The sequence below is a fragment of the Magallana gigas genome, chromosome 3 (genome assembly GCF_963853765.1).
Source record: "Magallana gigas chromosome 3, xbMagGiga1.1, whole genome shotgun sequence".
Taxonomy (NCBI): Eukaryota; Metazoa; Mollusca; class Bivalvia; order Ostreida; family Ostreidae; genus Magallana; species Magallana gigas.
In genome coordinates, this window is record NC_088855.1 from 41,998,202 (window position 1) to 42,018,537 (window position 20,336).

General features: G+C 34.8%; 2 protein-coding genes across 4 annotated transcripts; both read left to right on the top strand.

The window, feature by feature from the left end:
* Positions 1–215: 215 nt before the first annotated feature.
* Positions 216–4,328, top strand: LOC105333146 (uncharacterized). The gene is made up of 4 exons (XM_034443433.2): positions 216–594; positions 1,827–2,217; positions 2,561–2,737; positions 2,832–4,328. The coding sequence occupies exons 1-4, from the start codon at positions 367–369 to the stop codon at positions 4,238–4,240; spliced, it is 2,205 nt and encodes a 734-aa protein (XP_034299324.2). The 5' UTR covers positions 216–366; the 3' UTR covers positions 4,241–4,328.
* A 1,924-nt stretch (positions 4,329–6,252) lies between these two features.
* On the top strand, positions 6,253–19,940 carry LOC105333120 (putative defense protein 1). Of its 3 annotated transcripts, none has more exons than XM_011435949.4 (4): positions 6,253–6,721; positions 18,778–19,036; positions 19,129–19,205; positions 19,322–19,940. In XM_011435949.4, exons 1-4 carry the CDS (start codon positions 6,490–6,492, stop codon positions 19,468–19,470), a joined length of 717 nt encoding a protein of 238 aa, XP_011434251.3. In that variant the 5' UTR covers positions 6,253–6,489; the 3' UTR covers positions 19,471–19,940. The 3 variants fall into 3 exon arrangements, with proteins under 3 accessions (XP_011434251.3, XP_011434249.1, XP_011434252.3); XM_011435947.4 differs by lacking the exon at positions 6,253–6,721 and adding an exon at positions 13,408–13,848; XM_011435950.4 differs by lacking the exon at positions 6,253–6,721 and adding an exon at positions 17,374–17,806.
* Positions 19,941–20,336: the final 396 nt, after the last annotated feature.

The window sequence follows — 20,336 nt, forward strand, 5'->3', positions numbered from 1 at the left end:
CTGATTATTTCTGCCCTGTATTCTAATGGTGCCCATACCATCCCGGTTCCTGTATTCCTCATTGAGAATTTTTGAATTCACCATAACACGCACAAAGTTTGAACCACATCCGGGGAACTTTGTCATTTCCTATATCAGATAACGCGATGTTTGTAGCAAATATAATACATTCGTATACCTATGGAAATTCATTAACCTCTGAACTTATTGTAGTTCACCAATAAGATTACATCTTATGACTAAATGACGAAGAAAAAAGATATTTACCACTCCAACATTACTTATAGCAGATGGTTAAAATGTCGCAGTAACCCATACTGAACACGCTTTATAATGGTTTAAAGGAAAAATCTTAAAAACCCAACCATGGTGTTCCAAACGAAAGGACTAACATTCTATGTGCTGGTAATTCTTGGCCTTATTGTCAGGAGTGATGCACAAGAATCGACTACTGAAACAAACAAAGCTGACCCACGTGCTTTTTTGAAATGCCCCACCGCGCGTGCAGCGACCTTTATGTACTTCTCGGACTCTTGGACCAGGGTCCCAGAGCCCAATACGGATTACGATTCTCTGAACTGTGGAAACGTCAAGGTAATAATAACGTCATAGGAATGGTTAAGTGTTCGGGGTACAAACTAAACCACCCCCATATGTGTAGCTCGGGAAATATAAAAAAAGCCTTATTTACATGTGCACTCATCATTGTTTCGGCAAAAGAGTTAATTTTTTACAAAGTGTTCGGACATAAACCGAAAAATTGATTGAAATCTAACATCGAAAAGATATCTTTGAACTATTTCATTCAATTTCATTCCATTTCCAATGATTTTAGGGAACAACCGAATCATGGCAACTCTTATACCTAGTCTAAGTCAAAGCCCAAAAGTGCTATTATTTTACTAATACTTATTCATTCAGATACTCCGGTAAATCGTTAAGAGACCGCTGTAATGATATTTTCCATAACGTGCTCTACATGATTGGGCAATGCTAATGATCTAGAAATCGGACTACCCCAGGGCATCCATCAATCAATTTTGGGAAGTGACTTGGTAGGACACACAACCTATTCAGTATGCGGGTACATGGTTTCATTGCTATAGAAGATCTAGACAAACGTTGTTCTTCAGCGCGACGCAAAAATTAGGCAAACATACCCAGATACCTGCGATTCGATGAAATGAATTGAAATTTTTCTACTATTTAATTTACATTACACTCTCTTTAAGATTTGCTTTACTTTACAACTAGTCTAATATAGAGAAGTTAAGTACAATGCAGGTGTTTAAAATATGTGTTCAAAGTCATATACATGCATGGACTTAAAGTATACACACGTATGTGAAAGTAAATTACATAATCATTATGTATATAAGAAAATATCAATGCCATGTTAGTATGATAATGCTATGTTAAATAATGCATGGAAACAATTTAAAAGCTTGGGGGACAATGACGACTACCAGTATATAGAATTGTTCTTCCTCCGAAGCCAAAAAAGCGGTGCGTCTGTGTTATCAATTAATCTAATAAATATGAAATAGTCTGAAAGAGTATACAAAATAATCTAAAAGAGTGTAAAATAATTTTAAAGAGTGCAAGTACTTTCTACTTTATGGTTTATAATTAAGCAAGTTGATAAAGTTCGGGTTGATTGTTTTACACATTACTTACCAAACATCCTCATTAATAAGTAGATGTGTTTAAACGGCTATAATATATGAAGGTAAATATTATAACATTAAAAATCTTTTTAAAAATATAAATCGAAAGTCAACATCTAATGTAAACACTAAACAATGCCTTTCACTTGATGTCTCTAGATACCAAACGGAGATCTGGAAGGAAAATGCGGAGTATGTGGGGACTACTACAATGGACCCCGACACAATGAAGTTCCGAATGGAAAGTATGCCTCCATTCGATACCCCACCTATGTCTATCGGGAGGGCTCGGTCATTAACGTGACTGTAGAAGTATCTGAAAACGGCAACGGTGGATACTTCATGTTTAAGCTGTGTGACTCGGGCGATGCTCAACTCCAGGAAAAACAAAGCTGCTTCGACAACACGGTGCTTAGTCTAGCGAGGTCTCCAAACGTGAAGAAGATTTATGTTCCCAAGGTTAATGCCTCCAATGACATCGTGGTCCCCCTGCAGCTACCCGATGGCTTTGAGTGTAAACTGTGTACCATGCAGTGGACTTGGGTCACCAGTGAGTATAGGAGAACACACTACAGACTTAGCAGAATAAAGACAAAACACCATGGAATACTAGTATCTAAATACAACAGCCAAAAGAAATACCATATAATATTACACCCAGCATATTGCATAGAAAACATTATACATGTACATGTTGTCGGAACTAAAAAAACAAAACAAAAACAAAACAACGACAAAAACAATACAGTATTTATAAAGAACAGATGCTACACGTTATTATGCATATTGAAGAAAATGAAATCATGTCTATAATAAAAGAAACCTCAATGCTGTATCATTATTAATCAGCCAGAATGTACAAAATGTTACCGAAGACAAACTTTTCTTTACAGATATTGATGTAGGATGTCAAGTGATTGAAGGTGAACGTATTTGCGGACAAGGAATTGGTCCGCAGACGACTCTGGTCAACTGCGCCGACATCTCCATAATTTCAAAGTCCATCGATATTCCAGAAAGTTTTCCATGGCCAGATTTTACGTCTAAGTATGACAGCATGGCACATAAAGGTTAGATACTGGTATTGCATTGTCGGTTTGGCACGCACATTATAATTTTTGATTCCAAGATGTTTTTCTTCACCTGTTGTAACTTTTCAAATAGATGATGACCATAACAGAACAGCAGTGGACCCACCATTCCGTCCCCGAGTAATAGAGAGAATAAAGGACGATGATACTCCAACCACCACAAAGAAACCACCACCCGTTCTTCCAGTGTTTCCAAAAATAGAAAACCCTTACAACGGAAGAAAACCCACAATACCAGACATATCGGACAAACTGTTGAAACCCGATCAACCAGTCCCCGCCAAGAAGCCCAAACTAGACATTAGAGATTACAAGAAGACTTTTGGGGGGTTAGGTCTTGGACTGTTGGAAATACTGCTCCCGGCGGGCCTTCTTCTGGGGTTCGGGGGGATGCTCTCTGACCGTCTGGAGGATCGACGCAGACTCAACGCACAACCAGGGTTCTTACTTAATGGTGGCGTCGGTCTTAGTCCGGTTGCTGCTGAACATGGAGTGTTAATTGGTGAGCAGATTTTACCCTTTGGTGCATCGGCAGCCGCCGCTGGGGGTCTTGCGGGTGGTGCTATCAGGACAGGAGTACCTGGTGCAGGTGCTGTACCGGTAGCTGGCCTCTCTCCAGTTGTCACTGGACTGGATTTCAATGACGCGCAGCTTCAACAGATCATCCCGTTGATACCCATAATATCCACGCCAGAGGCACACCAATTGATTCCAAAGTCATTTCCGGACAGCAGTAGATTAGGTTACTTGATACCGCTAATTGTAGAACGAAGACGTCTTGTGCAAATCTTCCCGCATCTCACTCCCCACCAGATAACACAAATGCACCTGCAGTACAGAACAATGCAGAGACAAGGACGAATAGGAGGCGGGATCCAGGGTCAAAATGGAATCAATGGCGCAAATCAAGGTCAAAATGGTTTTGGGGGCATTTCGCAAGGTCAAGGAGGTTTTGGCGGGTCTTTCCAAGGTCAAGGTGGAGTTGTAGGAGGGGCTAATATCAATGCCATTCAAAATGCCCAATATCAGTCCGGGAACCAACAGTGGTATTCTAACAATGTCCAAACTAATCAGAATTCTAGGTTCTTTGAATTGCCCCAAGATCATTCATTTTCAACCGATATAAATAATATCAATTCAACCAATTCTGGCTCAAGACCGTCACGTGGTGACATTGCTAACCCAGAATTTGAATTTGACAGAGAACCGGGTGTTTTGGTCGAAAGAGAGAGTCGCAAGAGAGTATCTCCTTACAGCGAAAATTGTCCACCTGAAAAGCAAATTTGTAGAAGTAAGTTTACCTCTAAAGAACCCACGATCTACGGGACCATTTCCATCATGGAGATGATCTGTGAACTTGAGTGTGAGGATGGGAAGCTTTCCTGTCCGGCGAATATTTGTATCTGCGCATGCCCAGAAGTTGACGACGCCTCGCTGTTAGAAATACTGGAATCCTTAGACGATCGGTCACGGGTGGCTTGATGTTACCATGAGAACAGCTTTGAAGATTTCCGTATTTGGCATCATAAAAATAAAATGAGTGAAAAAACAAAATCGGTCTTATTTTATTTACACAGATTTTGATGACAAAATCAATTCGTTCTATACATTTATGCATTGTACCCGATACATTATATTTGTGCATGTATAATCATGCTTAGACGATCGGTCACGGGTGGCTTGATATTACCATGAGAACAGCTTTGAAGATTTCCGTATTTGGCATCATAAATATAAAATGAGTGAAAAAACAAAATCGGTCTTTTTTTATTTACACAGATTTTGATGACAAAATCAATTCGTTCTATACATTTATGCATTGTACCCGATACATTATATTTGTGCATGTATAATCAAAATAATTAAAAATGAAAACTTGTATGATCCATGTTCCATGTTTGATGGCTCTCAAAATCAACTAATAAATAAACAACATTTTTTTATCTAATTATACTGACTAGTCTAAACGCAAAATATCGACTGGATTGATGTAACACACAGAGTAACACTGGGATTTCAACCCCGATCCATTTCTCTACTAAGTAACTGTCACATGTAACTCCGACGCTTTCATAAAAGCAAAGTACACGTACTTGCATTTCGGTTCCAGGGTATCCGTACCATTGCAAGAAAATTTTTTATCATATACCGGGTATGTACCTTATCTGCTAAAACTACGACCACATCTTGAATGATACCAATGTGTAGAAAACTGCATACAAATAACGAAAACAGACAAGGAAATTGTAGTACTCTCGCCAGGTATAAACTCTTAATTAGGTAATCTCAGTTCCTAAAAAAGGAATTTTAAAATTTAATCAATAAAGTTTTCTGTTCGCCTCGAGTAATTAACGGAATAATTTTTCCATAGGGTAATTTGTAGGAGAAAAACTTACTAGAAAGATGCATGGATATGAAAATAAAAACAAATTCTGTGCATCCGTCACGAAATTATAATACAGAACGGAACTACCATAGATAATTAAGATAAAACCAGGGTGACCAAGAGTTTGGGAAAACATTCCATATTTTGTATTCCTTCACACGAAAACAATGTAGATTATAATTTACACGATCTCACAGAACATTTCAAAGTGTGTGTGTGTGGAGGGGGGGGGGGGGGCTAGACTAATCAGAAATCTTGACAAGCAGAAAAAAGGGTTTTGGTTATGGTTTTGTATAATTTTGCAAAAAAAGTGGGGGAGGAGGGGCGCTAAGCCCCCACTTCCACCTCTAGTCCCCACTCCCACCCCACCCCCCGGTTCCTATGCATTTTTCGAATATTTATTTACGTAATATCAATAAACCGTGAATTTTGCAGATGATAAAGGTTTTCATCATTTCATTTAATTCTGGTTGTGAACCATCTCGGTGAAACTTGTCCCAGAAAGCCACTTTTGTTTTCTTGTAGATATAATTGATTTAAAACCCTATGTGTGTGGTTTCACTTTTATTTAAATATAGAGAGCGGTGTAAATTAGGCATTGCCGCTTGCTTCCGCTCGCTCACTATGTGAATAAAATATATATATGTAAATTAAATTTTGATTAACCAAAGGAAGATATTTTTATAGTCTCCAGATACTGTATTAAGGAAGTTGCGAGACGCATTTAATTACTCTTATCTATTTATGTTCCTTCTAAAACTTTTATAGTATTTACCCTCGTTGTAATACTTTTGACACAGTATTAAAATACTAAATGTGTCGTGTTTTTGACATAGTTAATGTATTAAGACTATGAGTACAGATAAACCATTATCTAAATCTCTTTTAATATAAAGTTATAGAAAATAACTCTCCAATAATTGTCCATTTATCAATCAGCGCAGTGTTGTCAGTCAAAGTCAATCATAACTTCTGGACCGGATGCGCATGACATAATTACAACCAAAATGCTTTGTTAAACACAAACAGTAATATTTTAAACAAAATCCCCAAGGCATTTATTTTGTCTGTTGCGCATGTGAGACATAATTCGAAGAAGCGATCTATTTCCGTCGGGGACTGCAGACGGACGTGCATATCGTGTACACGTACTGTGGACCACAAGTCAAACGGTCAACTGATAGAATCTTCACTTCGACAGACAGATAAATATTAGTAGAACACCCTCGGGCAATTGTCATCTTCAGCCATTCTTAAGAAATACCGGAAACTCAAAATTAGAAAAAGCCATCTTTTACATTTCCTATTGCCATAACGAGACGTTCTCTTGCCAAAAATAATTTGAATGGCGTTTGAAAAAATGGACTTTGTTTGTGTAATTGCTGTGATCTGTTTGTTTGGGGTCGTTGATGGCTTCAGCTTTGGTGCCCCAGAGGATTTCTGTCAATATGAGAATCTCCAGGACCGGAACGTCAGAATGGTACCCGGACACAGAGGGGTGGATCCCATGAACACCCGGAGTCCGGCCGGATACCGGATCGTTGTGGGACCGGAAGAAGCCAAGGGTGCCAGAAAAGGTAGATCACAACTGTTATTATTGCAAAAGTCATAAGTGTCTCATATCTTCAACATTCTTCATCTAGCCTTATCTCCATATCTCTTCTTTATTTGTATCATTCTTGCTTAACTTACCTGTGCATATTCTAATTCAACTATTAATTGGAGAAACAAGTAGCGAGCTATTTGTATTGTTCAGAATCAGTAAAATATCAAATCTAATAAAGGGTGGTGGGTTATTATTGATCAATTTAATCTCCTTTTAGAGACAATTATGTGGAAAAAAAAGATACAAATGTTACCATGGACCATTAGGAGTTTTTTTTCATGATAAATTATACTAACTGTCGTTCTTTTAAAAATAAGAATGAAAGAAAGTACAAGCAAATTTCTATAGTGAGGGATTTGAGAAACAGTTAATGGTTTCTCAGAAATGTTCAGTTGTTGAAAACTTGTATGCAAGTTCCTAAAGGTTTATGACCAAAAACTGTCTTTTTGCCGACACACCTTGCCAGTTGGTTCATGAGGACAAACAAGGCCCGAATTCTTGAACTCTACCTGTCAATTTAGCGACATTTTTGAACTGCTGTTGTCAGCTTAACTGTGTTTTTATGTGCGATGTGGTTTCTTCATCCCACGGACTCCCACGCCTGAATGACCGCTCGTCAAACCGCCAAAAACCGCCTGTCTGTATTAATCCAGCAATATTTATGCAACAAGAGAAAAAAACACAAGTCTTTGCTTGATTATTTTACTACAAAGTAATTAGTTTCTCCATGACGTATTTTAAGGTTAAGTCTCAAATGACTTAGTTTAAATGGGGTTCAAAGATGAACAAGGGCATAAGGCGATATGACTGCAACAGACAGCAATGGTTTGTCCAAATCAAAATGCTTACTTTGCCATAAAGGTCTAAGATATCTAGACATAATCACACAAGTCTCGTTATTAATGCATGTTAGGTTTAAAACGATATCGAACATGCATATGGTATGTCGACTAGATAAAAACACGTGTTAACTTTTCCAGTGCGACATGGTCTATCTGATGGACCTCTCAAAGTTTTGGTTTTATGTACGATAAACTTCATTTTTCCATTATGCTGAAATTTCGATTAAAATCATGATGTATAATTCCTCGTGTGCCTGTATTTTAAAAGTTCAAGTCTTGGTCATGTTGAATATACAACCGAATGACTCACGAAATTCTTTAAACTAGAACTCAGACAAGTTACATGTTCATCGAAAACAATTCAAGCAAACTGAATAATAAGCAATCTTGCTTTTATGAATAAACGTAGAACAATTTAGAAATAAATATATTCTCGTACAAATTAACACTGTACCTTCCTTACATATATACTACCTGGACGACGGTTCTACATTTTTAAGTAATTATCCAAAAGCACCCATTGAAACCATAGCAACCCCGTACTTCACTTTCTAGACAAAACAAGTTCATATACTAGTACATGTACTCTGATACAACATTGCCTTAAAATCATAATTTATACATCTCAATTCAAACTTTACAGAAATTTACATATTTTTTAACTGTCCAAATAGGTAATATGCACTTAATATTGTAAATTGGATTATTTTTTTTACCTCTGTGTACAATATCTAAATTATTGTTTCGTTTAATCACATTATTTAGAAAGACTCTTGAAAAAGTGAAAACATAATACGAATGCGAAAACCGTTAGGTAAAACAAAAACGATATAAATTTTTCCATACTGAACTAAAATATGTGCCTTAAAAACATTGTGAATCAAAGATTGCAAAAAAGAAAATAAAACAAATATAAATCGCCGATTTTATCAATGAAAAAGAAATTAATAGTATTTCTAAGTAATATAAATGAACACTATAGATACTAATAATATGGCAGGGAGTACCTCTGACTCAATGAAAGTTAGATTGTTTGCATACCGGATACATTTCTAGCTAACCTGTTATTAATCATGCTTTTCTAAATTTCTCTGCAGAACTCTAGCCAAATTTACAGGTGTATTTGACAAAATAACTTACGATTATAGTATGTCCCATGTTACCAATTCCTAAAAAAAAATCGAGTCATAAGTATCTTTTTGTTTACTCGATTCACTTTATAATAATGATATCAAATATAAAATTCTGTTAAATGAAACACTCCCACTCTCTCTAAGGTTGCAATACACGATCGATGATTGAAAATCTATTTGGAGTTTGCATTCGGAGAGACTTCCAAATGGAAAGAAGAAAAAAAGCATATTTCCAACAATAAATCCCCTTAAGAGATAGTCCTTTGAATTCTTTAGGTAAAAAAGAGAAAAATGTCTTCGACCCCCCCCCCCTCCCCCCCCCCCTTAAATCAATTTCATTTAACTTCTTTGAGAGGTACAAGAATGAGTATTTTCGTTGAAAATCACCGAAAAGTAGCTTAAACCTGCAATTTGCACTTTTATTTACTTAAATTGTATTTGTTGTTACTGTTGAAATACATTGCAGGCTTCTAAGATTCTTTACCTCGAAGTGAAGTTTTGAAATGCATTATATGTTACTTTCATATTTCAAAACAATATTTTGAGACCGAGATGCAAAATGCTTTCTAATGGAGGTCCAAAGTTATTGTTTCCGTAACATTTGGTCGATTTTTAATACTTCTATTTGATACACATACATGTGAAAAAAAGTGCTAATCGATGAAAGGAAAAATATTTAAAATTTCTTCATTAATTCATTATTATTTTTCACTGGGAAAAATTCAGATTTCTTACCGAGAATGCTACTGTATCATTTCTCCATTCGAAACTCACACGAATTACGTCCCACAATTTTTCAACGTTATCATTAGGGTACTTTAAAGTCTTATACAATAGGGTACTTTAAAGTCTTATACAATGCAAAATGCAATCAAATACAAAATCCCTGTTACTTTTTATCATGAGCTGAGTATTGAAACATGATAAGCTAGAAGGGCGTTCGAAAAAAAATCTATTTTTTTATATTTTTGAATGAACATCGATTGAACCCTAAGGTATAATTGAGTAAATTGAAAATCGAAGATATATAAGGTGATTCATGCGGGTATGAAAGTAGCTATCATTGCAGAAAAATATATTATTTTTTCTACAATATTGTATGAAAATTATTGTTATTGTTGATCAGAACGGTACACAAAAGGAACAGCCAATTAACCATATACGTGAAGGTTACCATAGGAACAATTTTATGTCACTATCTTTAAAGCTCAAAGATTTTGATAGTATGAATATTCTTTATATTTGGAGTCTACCATAATCAGAAAGCAAGTTTTAGTCAGAGCTTGTAATAATGACAGCTTTTGAACAGAAATCCTTAACACACATTAGTTACACTGGTTCTTTGTGAATCCTGTCACAACATTCTACAATATTTGTAGTAACTGCTAGTTTGTTTAGAGTCTGTGATCCATTGGTTAATGGGATGGGGGTGGGGGGAGGGGGGGGGGGGGCTTTGGTCTCTGCATCAACAGTGCTCGTTGATGCTGAAGTCTGGTTTAGACAGGCCGAGGACTTAAATGGACATGGTCATGATTTAAGCTCAAAATTTTAAATTTATTTTTTATGGCAATACGAAGCTTGTTTGCTGTAGATTTAGATATAATAACAAATCAATTGAAAAACAAACTCCTCGATAGTGTGATGGTCATTTATTGTAATTTTTAAATGACTAGGTAAGGCTACATTTGTTTTAAACATAAAAGTACATGTACATCCGAATTGGATGGACATATGAAGAAGAAATCATCAAGAAGATGAGACATTCCAGATGCATTGTATTTATGGATCATTATCCAATGGAAGAGTTGTAATTAATTTTTTAAAATTTGGCAAGAGCTACTTGCACCCATTGGTAGGTATTTGTCAAAATGATATAACCCATTCCATTATTTCTTGTTCAAACCTGTTGCGTTTGTTATCCTATCGTTCAGCAAATGTACTTTGCTAGAGGTGGCCAGGTCTTGTCTTTGTCGGTAATCATGTTTTGAGAGTTGATGGCATATCTGAATGACACAACTTTTTAACCAAACTTTTGAACATCTCAAACTACTTTAAAATTCGACTCTTTCCATATCGAGATGTCTCGAAGGCAATGAAAGTGACAAAGTCTTCTTCTTAATTCTATAAAAAATTTTGTAAACCATCTTAAGTAGCATTTTTTATTGGAATAATTAAATTACAATCTTGTAAGAATTTTGGAGTTACCTGGAAAATGAAGAACATAATCAATAATGCAATAATGTACGAATCTTTTACACACCGGAAATACACGAGTTTTTACTGTTATGTAATTGAACTAATGCCAAGACAACTTAGAAATCAACCAATTAATATGGCAGTAAAATATCAAGCAGTGTCAAGAAAAGGTACGAAAGCTTGTAGATGTATACGAGATTTATATGGAGTGCATAATTATTTCAGATATGCAGTTAGATTGTTTATGGTTGAAGTTTATGCGACAGATATACATGGCTAGAAAAACTATATCATGTTTCGTGACAAAAAGTAGACAACGATAAACTAGGTGTCAAAAGTTGTCGGCCCCTGAAAAACATATAGATGATCTACTTTATTGTGATTTGACCGTCTTTGTAATATCTTAGTGGAATGAAGGGGAATTCTGTCAACATAGTTGTTAACCTCATTTTGTAGAAGTATCATTTCTTCACTCTCACACGCTGTTGTCGCATTGCATATTAAGGAGACTGGGTGGTTACCTATCTACCCGGGTCTACCTTAAAATTTTAGACATGATAATTTTAGACATAAATTGACTTGTCATTTAGAAAAGAAATCTTCCAAATAGTATAGCTTAAAAATTTGGATGTTGTCTTAAATATATCAAAATTATATATTAAAAACAATGATTATTTTAATAAAAATAGCAGTGATTACAACATTATTAATAAAAAATGAATACGTTTTAATGAATTTAATTTCATACAATGTCATAGGCAAGACACGCTCCTTGATACAGTAAGGGAGATTACTTGGCAAGAAAAATAGATAATAAAATCTTTATTGTATTAAAAAGATTTGCATGACTTGCATGGTTCTATGTTGGAACTTACAATATATCACTTTTTTAACTTCATGTCAATTGTAAAACTTCAACTTATACTAACGTAGCAAACGAGCACGGTACCTTTTGCTGTTAAAATGCCTCGCTCATTTAAAAGTTCACCGTTCTCTCGGGCAAGATATTTTTAAAAAGTTCAACAGAGACCCCTGTATTTACATAACTTTCATTGCCGTTTAAGATATGTGTATTCTTTATCCTTTTAATTGTTTTTTGTCATCTAGACAAAGATGATCGATGCCCAATGCATAACTTATCATAAACTGATTGAAATGTAATTGAAAACATATTTGAACTTTGGTAGAGGAGGCGAGATTCTTTTAATGAAATTAATTCATAAATATCTAAGAAGATTAAATTGAGAATAAATCAAGATAAATGTATTTCATCGCATAATTTGATTTCATTCAAAATAAGTTAAAGAAGTTTTACATTGGAAGATTTATTAGTAAGTTTCTGTGCATGACCCATTCAGATCTAATTTACGAGAGACAAAACAACCTAAAGTTGAACGTTGACTGGAAAATTTGAAGCAAAAATCATTTTGAGAGAAAACTAACTGCTGATTAAACCAACAAAGAAATTTCGACAGACATTCAAACGCTAAAAATCTTTTATCTGACTTTTCTTTTTAAAAAGAGATTTAAGATCAGTATTCAAATCTGGTTATATATTGAATCAATCATAGATTTTTTTTTCCCCTGGTGATACATCATTTATGACGAGACGTGAAGAATAAGTGAAAGTAATTAAATAGACAACGCATGGTCTTTGTATCCGAAATCGTAAAGGCAGGATTTCTTGTCACCCCATTTGCTTGTTACTTGTGTGACGTCACTACAGAAAGAAAAAAGGTCCCACGCAGAAGAAATGACAAACGATTCATACTCAAAAGAAGGGAAATGACAACCGTTCTCTATATTTCCTGATTCAGTGTGAATTCAAAAAGAGGTGCATTTTGAAATGCAAATAAACAAACAAATTATAACCAAATTAAATGTCATTTTACGTGTTTCTTTCAAATTATAGAAATGGATATTTCCTTTACTTTTTTTGTGGCAATGGTCTGAATTTAATATAACGACAAGTTCATTAACAAAAAGGTTTTCCCCATTCATTCCAAAATAACATTGGAAATTTTTATATAAAGCTGTAATTCTAACAAGAAAGTTCTGAACAAGTTACTGTCCTTCTCTGAAGCTTGCAAACTATTGAATAATAATTTGAGCGTTATTTTTAGACAACTTGCGGGGTCAATTTTCTATTTTCATAAACGAATATTCTTTGTTTATGAATAGTTGCGTAAAACCAAATTTTCTTGCCGACCAATTCCATTTTTTTTTATCTGGTCCATCCATCATTCGTTCCAAAGTGTACTAAGCGGTCCAGAGATAAAGGTTACCAAACCAACTGTAAAGATCTTACAATAACCATATAGCAGCCATTAATGGCCGACCGTAACGGAACAGCGCGGCACACGGGTCCTTGTTTGGCCAGATAGTGACGTTTATACATCGGAGTCATTGTTTTCATCCCTCTCTCTTCTTTGAACCGTGCGACATTTTTCGTCAATCACCCGCTCTCTTATTACCTCCCTGTCTCACATGACGGGCCCGTTGATTGACAAGTCGATATCATGTCATTGGCATATTTATGTCGGGCTTGTTAATTAATGACAGCTAAAACGACTTCTCTTGACCTAACCACGTGATCCTTATGCCATCTTTCTTTTCTTTCTCTTGAAATTATTAAGAACCCCCTTTGACACTGAAATCGTTATCCAAAATGGCCGGATTTCAATTCCTATCAGGACTGGTGCTTTTCTCTGTGACCGTTTCTGTTTATTCGTTTATCATTGGAGCCCCACCGGACACCTGTGGAAATCCGACCACTTTCCATACGGAACCGCTAAATGAAACTCACGTTGGACAATATTTGGCTCAGAATTCCTCCACGGCGCCCTATAAAGTGATAATTGACACGAAATTCTATGAAAATGAAACGTATAGTAAAGTTCTTGGAAAACCACACAATCGAGTCAGAGGTACGTATATTTGACCCAGACCATCATTTTTTTTTTTTCAAATTAAAGGTTTTTCAGTCATATAAATATTGCATAAACAATGATCTTGCGTTAGGCGTTATTCACTTCTTCACCTGAGAGTACAGTATGAATTTTGTAATTCAGTTTTGTCGGTTGTCTGTCAATGATTTTATATAAAGTTAGCAAGGTGCACATTCTTAAACTTGAATAAACACAAGTGCTTGGAAGTTTCTCCAGACCAAGTGAGGTGACATTGATTTATAAACTGTTACAGCTGAAAGCCAATTAAAAGGTGATTTATTTTATCATTATACAAATTTGATATAAAAATAAGCATCGCAATCCAGATATATCTTTTTATTTAATCAAAGGGCCGGTCAAATGTGGGATCTCTAATTAACTGAGAAGGTGCTATATGTAGGAGTTTAATTCAATTTCGTGGCTAATTATTTTTTGAGTTTCTGTATTTAAAATGAATTATAACTAAAGCGTAAATGTTGAGCAAGGACCATAAAACTATCAATACAATACAATAATCTGCCCTCTTATTATTGTAAATTCCCGATTTTGAAAAAAAAAACACCTTTTATTTGGTCATTTAGCAAAATCTTCTGCTAGTGACGTCATTGACGGGAAACAATGCATTGTCCAGACCGGTTTTTGTCAGTCGTGACGACGCGTAAAATGACAAATGTCTAGTTTGACCTATTGTGACCTGGGGTGAAGAGTCATTTTATAACTAGCCTTTTATGACTATGACGTTTTCATGTTACATGTATAGTACTGGGCTTCCACAGTTGCATAAAACCAAATTTAATGTGTTTGTCAGTTGGACACATTTTGAATTTTTCGCCGAGTTTTCTATTTTTCTGCAATACGAACTCGAAACAAGTTAAGAATTACAGAATCCATTCAAAAGAGAAAAGATACATTGGATTTTTAAAATCTTTTCCATTAAAAAAGATGTCAAAGAAAAATATAAGCAATATATTTATATTACGCGTTTAACCAAAACGTACAAAATTACAACTTTTCATGAAAAAATTATAGAATAGAAACTAAAAAATATGCTTTCAGGACCAGCGAAATAATAATTTTATAATTATTCACTTTTTGGATACCTTTTTTCTCTAGCAAATTCAGCAAAATATATTGAAAGAATTTTAAAGATTTTCTTTGTCAATTTAAAGTGAACAATCTTCCACACTGGTCATTGATAGCATTTGTTGTTGTTATTGTTGTTGTTGTTTTATTGTCTAAAATATCAAATATATTGAATCCAAAATCGAAAGAGTTTTTAACTAACATGAGAATGTTTTTTTTTTTAAATTTGAATTAAAGATATGTACAAACTCTTCTTTTTTTTTAAATATAGGATCTTGTGATTCAAAACACTTCTTTTGCAACATATAACTCTTTAAGCTTCTCATAGCGCAAAGTGTTCTACCAAAACATGTTTTCTGCACTGCCTTAACATTTTAAATTAAATTAGTTTGTGTGATGGTAAAAAATCAATCAAATTAAACAATGAACGACAAATAGACTTTATTTTAATAAACGAGAGGGGAGATCAACAAATACCAAACAGTTTTAGCATACAGATATATAGTTGCAGGGCTGTAGATCTACCGAAAAAGCCGCACAGTAGACCTATACAATTTGTTTTAAAGAAAAACTTGCAACTTACGGTGAACTAAGTCGTACGCCAGTTTTGGTCTGATTAACCTAATATCATTATCTTTGATCTTTGATTAGCGAGATTCTTCAAAAATATTCAGAAAGTGAAGCATGTTAAATTCACGTGCAGGTCCATGTTTCATTTCACCTGTAAACAAACCACACTTCTTTCCTCACCTTACGTGGCTAGTGTAGGCATTGAAAATAATTTCAATTGCTATTCAAAAGTATTACCCCTAGTAGTGAAATGTGTAACGATATTTTTTACCACATTGATACCACAATACCAAATACTACCACAAAATGTTTTTTGTACGAAAATTGGGAAGTCCAAAACGCAAACTTTTGTGCGCCCTTGAATTGTTAATATAGTTTGAACTGCACCTCTAAAGCTAAATTTTCCCGTAAAGCGTCAGAAATGCGGCTAAAAGATATGTCATGCGCCGATCGGGGGGGGGGGTCGGGTGGCTCAGACCACCCCCCGGCAAAATTAAATATCTTGCTTGCTTGTAAATTTGTCATATGTTTACTTTTTGACAAAATTCATACACCCCCCCCCCATAAAAAAAAAATTAATATTTTTACAATCAAAATTTATTTACTGTCGCAGCATGCGTTGAGCCAAGCCTCCATAATTATATATATTCAACTGCTATACCATTTAATAAAATATTTTAATCAGTTTTGCTATTCCTGACAAATTCAGTTAAATTTGGAGTTGAACAGTTCATATTGAATCGATAAATAAATTCATGCAATCACGTTATATTTCAATATTAATGAGATAAATTGACAAGAGACACCCAATTTTGACTGAAATGAGCACACATACTCTGTGTGAATGACAGACAAAATCTTAACAAGACCTTTACAAGATCCAATTAACATTTTTCTTTGCCACCGATGAAAACTTTGATAAGTAATTTATTGGTCAGACAGCGAGTAAGCTATAAATTTTAGCATCTTTCTGTGGTAATGAGGTGTTTTTATGAATTCCTTTTAGCATGTTAAGTCATGACATTGTCGCCTTTAGAGAAATATAGAAACCACTAGTCAAGTAATTATGATATCGACTGGCAATTGATTCTTTGCTGAAAATATGCATCTTGTGAAATTGAAAACCGCAGCAAGCTTTCATTTTGAGCTTGTGAATAAATATGATCATTTATCATTTAGGCGTGTGTAACTGTTATGCAGAGTGAACGCTTCTTGATTTGTGCATTGATTTATATGTGTGGAACAAGAGGGCAGCTACCATTCAGGGAGCGCATATTTGGCGCTTTATATGAACATGTATTTCTGGCCAAGTTAAAAATAACTTCGTACAAAATACTCAGAAAAACCATAAAATGCAATAAAGTCTAGTTGAAAAGAATAAACAATATGGGCATAAAAGCAAATTGATATAAAATATTCATCTGTATTTGTTCCTAAACAAATTTATTATCAATAAAGATACTTTTGCGTTGTTTTAAAGTAATAATAAATTCAAATTTCAAAGCAACAAAATGAGATGAAAATGCGTAAAAGCGAAATGCAATAGTGGGAAACCTTGCAAAACCCCAATATATCGTGATAATTAATATACCGCAAATATGATATTTTCTTTATTGTGGCCACAACAAATAAATAAGAGGAAAATAAAACAATACAGGTTGCTTGTAACGAGGTGTAAAATACGTCAACAAATATATATCAAGGAAACATTCCCGAAAAAAAAACTATAAAAAAGTAACAATTCCCCCTCTAACAACGTGTTAACAGGTGTTTGTGTGGGCTATTGTCAATATCGTGCAATTATACATTTGTTAAATTGATAAACAGGGATATTTATATACATGGATTAAGTGCGCTGATATTAAAGCAATAACTACTCTCCGACAGCCGAATGTCCCAGGAATCCAACTATAGTGATAGAATCATAAATCAGGGGGTTTATGACCGCTTGTCTTCGCCATAGTATGCTAGCCATGTCATTAAAGAATGCCTAAGTAACTGTACATTGCATGTTTATATTTCGTTGACAATAAGTTGCACGAAGATTTAATATTCAAAGAAGAGATGCTTTTTGGAATCGTGCTATTTTCATTTTCACTTTTGGATATAAGTTTTGGATTTCCCGGTGGTGCTCCTCATAATTCGTGTCCGGACCCAGCCCCAATTCACCAGAGGCGTATAAACTCTACCCATGTTGGTATTTTTTTCCCTCAGAGTATGGCCACTAGTCCATACCAAATAACGACTTCAGCATCTCGTTATTTCAATGGGTCTATGATTAGAGGTAGGCTAAATTGTTGACACTGGTACTTTTTTGTTGTTTAAGAATTGATACGTTTCATGTAAATTGATTTTATGCATGCATATTATAGTAGAGTATTTTTGTTGAGTTTTTTTCAAAGTTGAATGTAAATGTATCAGGTATTATATAGTCTTTAGAGATAGTAGTTTTGGTCTGTAGCTTTTAAATTCATTTTAACAATAGGAAACGTTGTGCTTATTAAGCATTTGTAGAATATATATTTCTTGATTCATCGTTATACTAGTATATTACAACAGCAAGTCCGACAAAAAATGTGTTTGTACATGTTTACCCCTAGGGTAAAACACTATGGGTGACATTTGTGCAACGTGCATGTGTTTCTGACAACATAACACCGTTATCCCGCCATCGATCAATGTCTCCGACGCGCCCTCGCCACTGACAGATATGTTACTAAACAAAACGTTTTTGTAATTCTAATGTCCAAGCAATGCACGCCATTCCTTGACATCGTGTTGTGGTCAGTCTAATAAATGCGTCCTTTCCAAAATAGATATGGCTGTTTGTTATGGTTACATTTGGCCACAATATTACACCGAAGAAGACACAAACTGAATATTCATTTTTTTCCAAAAAAATATTTAAAATCATTTTTATTCACTTGATTCATAAGAAAAAACCAAATATATTATCTATACGGTTCCTCTTCTCTTAAACTAGTAATATACATTTGGGTAGCTTTTGAGAAGTTTTATTTTTGTAAAGTGGAAATATCATACCATGTACGGAAACAATCAGGACAATCCGATTTCATCCCAAAGATGGTTGTATACTAGTATGTTTGAAAAGAAATCGTGTTTCCATTCTAACTACTAGTACTACATCCCTTTTTCCACGGGTTAACGGTATTGTGAAATGTTACAAACGTCTTAGACAAAATACATTCTTTTGTTGTAGGGTTTTGTATTCAACAATTTCTCTTTTCTTTTCAGTGACATTAAGGGCAGACCCCGGCGATTATTTCCGCGGTTTCTTCATCCAGGCTACACGAGCAAACTATGCCTTGGACCGTGGAGACAGACCCGCCTATGGAACTTTCCGTCCGGCCGATACCAACTCACAGCCTCGTAGATGTCGCTCTGCAGTAGGCAAAGTAGGAGGCATAACTCACACCGGAAATAACAACAAAACAGAGATCTCGTTCGACTGGGAACCACCAAGGGGATGCAATCTGGGTGACATTCAGTTTGTGTAAGTAATAAAAAAAGACGTTATACAGTGGATATATCAAAATTAAATGAGCTCAGCAAGAAATTAATAATTTTGTGTTGTTGGATTTTTAGTGCTACCGTCGTGAGAGCTTACAGTGAATACTGGGTTGACGTTAGATCTGACGTCATCGCACCATCCGGCTTTGTCGGTAAATATTTTTTTGCTTTAGGAACAGAATTTGAAACTATGTCTTCAACTGAATACATGTTAATATATTGGAAATAATTTTATTACGATTTAACCTTTAAAATCCATTTTTAACAGGTGACCGAGGACTACTATGCCAACTTTACGTTAATCCATACAGCAAAATTTTGCAAAGGCGTGTGCTTAGTGCTCTAAGAAACATTCAAACCATGCAGCAGAGTCGACGTACCGGGGGGACCGCCGGCACACTCTCTACCCAGGGCTGAATTGAAAATTCTCCGTCACCAACTGTTAACCAAATGAATCGACGCTAAAAACTGACGTTGTAGCATCTCATTTATGCTTTTTTTTTTAAAGAAAGATTTCTGATGAATTTTTATGGGGCGTTTAACTCGATTCGTTTGCTGTATTGCACATATAATAAGTGGGGTAATAAATATTCAGAAAGTATTTCAGTTCCTATCATTTCTCATTTCGGTTTTTTTTATATGGAGAAGTGAATCTACCTCTTGAAATATTTCCACAGTAACCTTATGTGTGTGATGTTTATTTCCCACGGTGTTTGCTCATTATGAGCGGATTCAGCTAGAGTTTTGTAGCTCTTTTTTCTTCTTACCAACAACTTTGTAATATACGCTTTATTTTTTCCTTTTCCCAACTTTCTTTTCTTTCCATGTGATTTGGTTTTGTATCGTGTGCGTGTGTAAATATTTTCAAATAAAAACATGTCGTAGAATTATGCGTTATTTATATCCGTTAATTCAAAACCACTAAACAATAATATTATATGTAACACTAAGATTCAATCTGAATCATGGGCTATATTGCAATATTAAAAACAATATGCCAACAGTTTAGCATCGTTTTAAAATGTAAAATATTTCTATATATTTTTTTATTAAGATGGGAGTATATCAGCATACGTAATAAAATTAATTCTTTCAAAGATCAGTTTTACAAATTCCTGCTAAAATTTGTTGCAGCAGAAACGAATACGGGTGATCTATTTAGTCCAGAGAGATTTCAATTGATAGAAGGTTATAATACGCACAAGAATGTTTATAAGTATATTTTATATATCAATGAACATAATAGATGTAGGTAATAATACAGTAAACATTCTATTCTTCAT

What these genes read in the sequence shown, in the direction of transcription:
- LOC105333146 (XM_034443433.2), top strand. Translation starts at nt 367, where the DNA reads ATGGTGTTCCAAACGAAAGGACTAACATTCTATGTGCTGGTAATTCTT. An exon ending in TGAACTGTGGAAACGTCAAG is followed by an intron (nt 595 to 1,826) that starts GTAATAATAACG and finishes TGATGTCTCTAG; the next exon opens with ATACCAAACGGAGATCTGGA. An exon ending in GCAGTGGACTTGGGTCACCA is followed by an intron (nt 2,218 to 2,560) that starts GTGAGTATAGGA and finishes TTTTCTTTACAG; the next exon opens with ATATTGATGTAGGATGTCAA.
- LOC105333120 (XM_011435947.4), top strand. Translation starts at nt 13,590, where the DNA reads ATGGCCGGATTTCAATTCCTATCAGGACTGGTGCTTTTCTCTGTGACC. An exon ending in ACCACACAATCGAGTCAGAG is followed by an intron (nt 13,849 to 18,777) that starts GTACGTATATTT and finishes TTTTCTTTTCAG; the next exon opens with TGACATTAAGGGCAGACCCC. An exon ending in CTGGGTGACATTCAGTTTGT is followed by an intron (nt 19,037 to 19,128) that starts GTAAGTAATAAA and finishes TTGGATTTTTAG; the next exon opens with TGCTACCGTCGTGAGAGCTT.